The sequence below is a fragment of the Hipposideros armiger genome, unplaced genomic scaffold, assembly GCF_001890085.2.
Source record: "Hipposideros armiger isolate ML-2016 unplaced genomic scaffold, ASM189008v1 scaffold_159, whole genome shotgun sequence".
Taxonomy (NCBI): Eukaryota; Metazoa; Chordata; class Mammalia; order Chiroptera; family Hipposideridae; genus Hipposideros; species Hipposideros armiger.
Window position 1 is genome coordinate 1,169,664 of NW_017731509.1, and position 6,000 is coordinate 1,175,663.

At 39.3% G+C, this 6,000-nt stretch overlaps 1 protein-coding gene across 2 annotated transcripts in view; it reads right to left on the reverse strand.

Annotated features, from left to right (window-relative positions):
* Window positions 1-6,000, reverse strand: part of NELL1 (neural EGFL like 1) — an 835,074-nt gene that overhangs the window by 641,180 nt on the left and 187,894 nt on the right. For both annotated transcript variants that reach the window (XM_019651350.1, XM_019651349.1), the window contains exon 6: window positions 182-254. In XM_019651350.1, the coding sequence (XP_019506895.1) occupies window positions 182-254 (73 nt within the window). The remainder of the gene's footprint in view (window positions 1-181; window positions 255-6,000) is intronic.

Consider the following 6,000-nt stretch of genomic DNA (forward strand, 5'->3'; position numbering starts at 1 on the left):
TGCTTTTTAAAAATTCAAAGACACAGAAGTATATAGTACAGCTAAGTTCTCTTTCACTACCCTTACATCTCATCAGTCAACACTGTAGAGTATGTGTGTCTCCTTCCTGACCTGTTTCTCTGATATTATCAACAAGTTCTATAATATTAAAAATTCACAAATGCTTTAAGTTGCTACTTACTGCGATTCAGGTTCGGACACTGTGTTATGTATCCATTCGGCATAAAGATAATTTTCCCATCTTGGATGATCCCCTTGATAACAGAAGAAAGAGGCAGCAATCAAGATTACAGTTACCACTTCAAATGGCCCTGTCACACGTTCTCTACAGGGCAGGTTATTTCTAAACAAGACTGACACCCTCACTCAAAGGGGGAGTTGGCCTTAGTTTACACTGAACTACTCCAAACCATCCTCTTCTACAAATGTTGAAATGAACATTTATTTTTAGAAAGCTACAATTAGTAACCACTGGTTGATGCAAATGACATTATAGCACTAAAGATCCAACAGTAAATATTCTTCAACTATCAGACTAAAAAGGCATTGATGCAATAAAAATTCTCCTCAATGCCCTAGTCATCCTGGAGTATTAAATATTCCTGATTTACAGGACTTTTTTTTTTTTTTAGTGGGAGCAAAAAAAAATCATAGAAACATATTAAACTATAGTGTTTCTAGTCATGGAAATAAAATTAGACATGAGGAAAATTCCCTAACAATCTTTGCTCGCAGCTAGTTAAGTCACATGAGTCTTGGCCGGTGAGTCTTAAGACTTGCTCAACATCTCACCGTGCGTAAAAGGTGGTCTTTTAATTCTGTAACTTAGTCTGGAAGTACAATCCCTAATTTAAGCAAGCCATCAGAGCTGCCATCTCTCAATGAAAATATTGACTTGGCTTTTCGAGTTGTCAAGTTGAATTTTAAAATTCTGTTTCTATGTTTTGTTTTCCTGATTTGATGGAAGAGATATTATAGAACAGATGGAAAATGTGGAAGCTGGTTCAGAATATTGAGCTTAATCTATAAATAAAATATAGGCTTACGATAGTGTGCAAGTCTTTCAGAGGAAGTAACATTTACCATTTATGTGCTCATCTTCTAAACAGCAGAAGATAACCAGCAAATGCTGTTTTTTGCTAATTATTTCAAGATAAAATATTAATTGGAAATATTAAGAGAAGTAACAGGATCACAGGACCTCTTCTCAGAATTAGATACATTTATTAACCTCTTCCTCTTCAAGGATGATGTGGCATTTGATGCAGCATTTATGTATTTATTTATTTATGTATTTATTTTAGCTGAGCCATCCTGCCACCTTTTGGCAGCTCAGAGGCTGCTCAGCTCGGGCAGGACTTGAACCGCTGTTGCTCAGAGCTCGCACTCTTTTTTTTTTTTTAAAGCTGAGCCATCCTGCTACCTGTTGGCAGCTCAGAGGCTGCTCAGCTCGGGCTGGACTCGAACCGCTGTTGCTCAGAGCTCAAACTCTTGAGCGAGCTCTTAACCAACTGAGCCACTCTGCCGGCCCAGATGCAGCATGTATGATGACAAGAGGAGGCGGCCTCACCATAGGAAGGCAGTCCCTGCCACTGTTCCTTAATATGAATTCATAATCTCTTGCAGGGAACTTGCAGGGGGCAATTAGTGGAGTGCAGTCTAACTGCATCAGCTTCTTCCTGGTACGAAGTTGCTCAGTTTTCCAAAGTAAATTAACTTCTTTAAGAGGACAGGGTACCTTTCAGTTAAATTTGAGAAATTTGAGAAAAGCATAGGAATGGAAGTCAGGGGACCAGGGTTTAAGTTCTGGATCCATTTCTGGCTAATTGGATTAACTCAGACATTAAGTCAACCACCTTCTCCAAGCCTCAGTTGCTTCATCTGGAAAATGGAGGGCTGTATGCAAAAGCTAAAGACCCTTCCAGCACTCAAGCTCTGGTCAATGAAACAGGTAACCAAGCTGAAATCGTCACAATTTAGACCTCTGCGCATTTGCTACCTTTCAAGTTAAAAGAAAAAAAAAATGAATCAAGGACAGAGAAAGCTGTAGATTTCGGTCAAAGAACAGACCATCATAAAGAACAGAATATCATTTTAGAACACATCTGTCTTATCAGGTTGGATATGGATGAATCTCGAGTGACCAGCTATCTGGGTTTTCCTAGGATTTAGAGATTTCAGTGCTAAACTGACAGACTCCTAGGTGAGCCAGGACAGCTGGTCACCTGAGGTGACACAGAAATGGTGAAAGCACACATACTAGGTAAGAATCGGTCCATCTATTACCTATTTGTCAGGCCCTAAATCATTCTTATTTTTATCAGCCATGGAAACAGCATTCAGAAATCTGGAGTACATTTGTTGTAGTATTAATTACCATTCCAAAAGGAAATGGAAAAATCATTTGAAAAGGATATCCCATCCACTCATCAGCAACATAATATAGAACATAGCACTTTTGCTTTTTTTTCTAAGTGACTACTGATTTTTGTTACATTACAAATTACAAATTACCTCTCTCTCTCTCACCTCTTTCTTCTACTAGCCTCCCTCCTCACTTCTCTGTCTTTCTACTTCTAATCTCTGGCACACACTTATATGTTACAAAGATCATTAGGTAAAGGTCAATGATGTTGATTTGAACAAAAACAGAAATAAGGGCTGACAGCTTCTCAGTGCCCATTAACACAAAAACTCAAAGCACTTGGTATTTTTTTCCTAAGGAAAGGTCAGGAAGCTCAGTCCACATAATGGCAGGAAAACGTGTTCTTGCCAAATGTATCAAGATGGGAATATTAAATTATTTGAATGGATGTGATCCATATTGGATTAAAAGAATGGTGGCAATATACTGTACAAATAACAAATGTAATGAAAAGATGTCTGAGCATATGTGTGTATACATATACAGACACACATGTGTCTGTATTCCAGCACCTTCCCCAGAACAAGAACCGGAAGGTATTGCACTGAATTGCCATGTGGACTATTTAGTGCCTGGACATTTGTCAATAAAAGATCCATTTGTTAAGCATGCAGTTTTCTTTAGAAAACTAAAAAAAGGAGTTTCGTACAGTATCAAACTACAAATGACAAATTAGCTTGATCAGCCCTATTTCTCCCAGAAAAATCACCTACAAAGATTTCTACAGATGAAAATTTGCCTTCAAGCACAGCAACTTCTCCCAAAAAAGATAAAATAAGGGATCAAAAGACAGAATTCCTATTGTTTCTCCGTATTTACCTTTAAATGTATCTACACTTAAATGAAAAATGCAACTCTAGCTGGGCCTATATTAGCTCACCTCATTTGATCTCATTTTTTCAGAACCTATGCTTTATTTCATATCATTTCATCATGGCAGTGTTTCTCAAACTTTGATTTTCTTTCTTTTTTTTTTAAGATTTTATTAGGGAATTGGGGGAGGGAAACAGTGCTGGGGAATCGGGGAAGGGGAACAGACAAGTTGCTGTCCTTTTGTTCTTCAGTCTAGTTGTGGAGGATGTTGCTTCACTGGCCCACCATGTTGATACCATCATTGCGTTCTTCCCGGGTGAGGCAGATCAGTCGCTGGCCTCTGGATGGCTGCTCACGGTGGCTCTTGGCAACTCACACCGGCTGCTGGCCGCTCACACCAGCTGCCAGCCACTCACGGTAGCTTATGGCAGCCCACTGCAGCTTCACTGCAGCCTATGCCATTGCCAGCAACTCACTGCAGCCCAGTTCCAAGTCGAGCTGTTGTTCACCATCTTAGCTGTAGAGGGCGCAGCGTCACTGCCCCTCATGTGGGATCCAAACAGGGGCCCTGCCACCCAGAGCTGGCGTCCCAAGCCAACTCCCAATCAACGCACCACTTGGCCGGCCCAAACTTTGAGTTTCTTAAAAATCCCCTTGAATATATGTTTAACATTCAGATTCCCAGGTCAACCCCTAGATTCTATTTCAGTAGGGTCAGAGTGGGCCCAGGAATCTTCATTTTTAAAAGTTGCCCAGGTTGACTCTGACAAAAAGTCAAAGGGCCACACTCTGAAAAACCTGCTCTATTGTCAATCTTGTGTTTCTTTTGGAGCAACAGGGTTTACTCATTAAAAGTTCACAGAGGTGAAAACATCATCCAAATCTAATATATGAATAGAGTAAAAGCTCCCTGATTTGGAACTGAATGTCAACCAACAGAATTACTAAATGATCGACATCATGAAGGCAAAAATCTTATTTTCATTGCAGTATCCCCTGCAGGTCCTATCATAGTATATTTCACAAGGTAGGCACAATAAATATCGTAAAAGCATCAAATTCCTGAACACTATGCATTACACAATAGTGAACAATACCATTTTCAGAGCTGTTGGCATCTATGAAGATCACATAGGATATCAGTTTTTAAACTAGGGGTTTAGAATTTTAGAGGAGATGGAGGGAGGACAGTCATGCATATTTTGAATAAGCTTCCAAGGTCATTTTGATCCATCTAACGAGGACTGCAGATTTATGGCCTGACAGAGGACCAGATCACCTGGTCATGTGACCCACAAAACCCTACAACTTTGATACTTTAAGTAGCTTTTCTAAAGGACACCTTAATCCTAGGCCATAAACTGCTGGTCTGCAAACTCCAAATCCATTGCTGGGCCATCACAACACGGTGAAGGAAAAATAGATCATTCCAGAAAGTCTCACAGTTACAGGAGCTAACAAGATGTTGCTACAATAAGATCCTGTTATCCAAATAAGTCCCATGTTAATTGCCTAAATTGACAGATACTATTTAATTGTCCATCACGAATTGTTTGCATTAGATGCTAACAGTTTTCTAGCACAGTTTTGCAGTATTCGAAAACAGAGGTCCATTTAGGTAGCCATTATTACCCCACCCCCATCCCCACCCCAGTCCCCTAACCCCTATGGTCTTATGTACACTATTAAGTTGCTAAATAATCCATTTTCTCATTGTTAGTGCAATGCTAAAACTCAGCCCATCTGAGAAGCTAAATAAATCCTAATGTGCAGCACCCAAATTAATAAACTTTTACTATTAGTACTGATGGAAGGGAGAAAAAATGGATTTTCCCCCCTTTTGTTACATTCACCTGTTACCACTTTCTACCTCCTGCACTCAGCTCACCAGGCACTCAAAAATAAGTTGGCACCAGATAGGTTGTACATTATAGGTTTTTTTTGTTTGGAGAACTAATGCCCATTACTTCCATTGTTCCAAGAACATTTCACAGTAAGAAATAGAGAAAGATGCAATAAAAAATAGATTAGAAAAAGTATGCCATTATTACCCTCTTACACATGGAATAACTAAGATTAGGCAAACCCTTCTAAGACTCACAGCTTTCTGGTACAAATGAAAGCAGCTTTGCAGCCAAACAAATGCTAATTCTTTTTTAACGTGCTTATTTCCCTGCAGATCTCTGTTTACACTGAAGAAAATGGTTCTACTTTTTTTGTATGCTAAAACACTGAAACAAATTGCTTTGAAAGGGGAAGGAAAAGGGGGGTGGGGCGGGTTCCTGTAGGGCATGTAAATATATAGATGAAGATATGTTCTGTTTATAAATTGGCAAGGAACCAAGCATTGGCAACAGGCTAACAAAAAGTAAGACTGGGGAAACTCGCAAGGAGGGTTTTCAAAATGCAACCAATTATGTATTTCTGCCCTGAAGACAGTTAATAAAATATTCCGGCTTGCACAAAAGCCAAGAAAGACACTTGTCAACTTTCATTACGATCAATAAAAACTGTCAGCTCATTAGCATATCATTAGCTGTCCTGCTGTTTCCAAAGCCTTAATGCACAGAAATATTAATCTACAAATGTATAAGATACCTCAGCTCTGCAGCTTTGACTTTCTGCATGAAAGGAAAAATAAGAATTAGAGATGGGAGGAATCAATATAGCTGCTTTTTTGATGTGCCTATAAACATATGTTTACCATCTGTGGAATTATGGGAACCAGCTGAGGTAGAAAAACAACAGCTGCGGCACACACA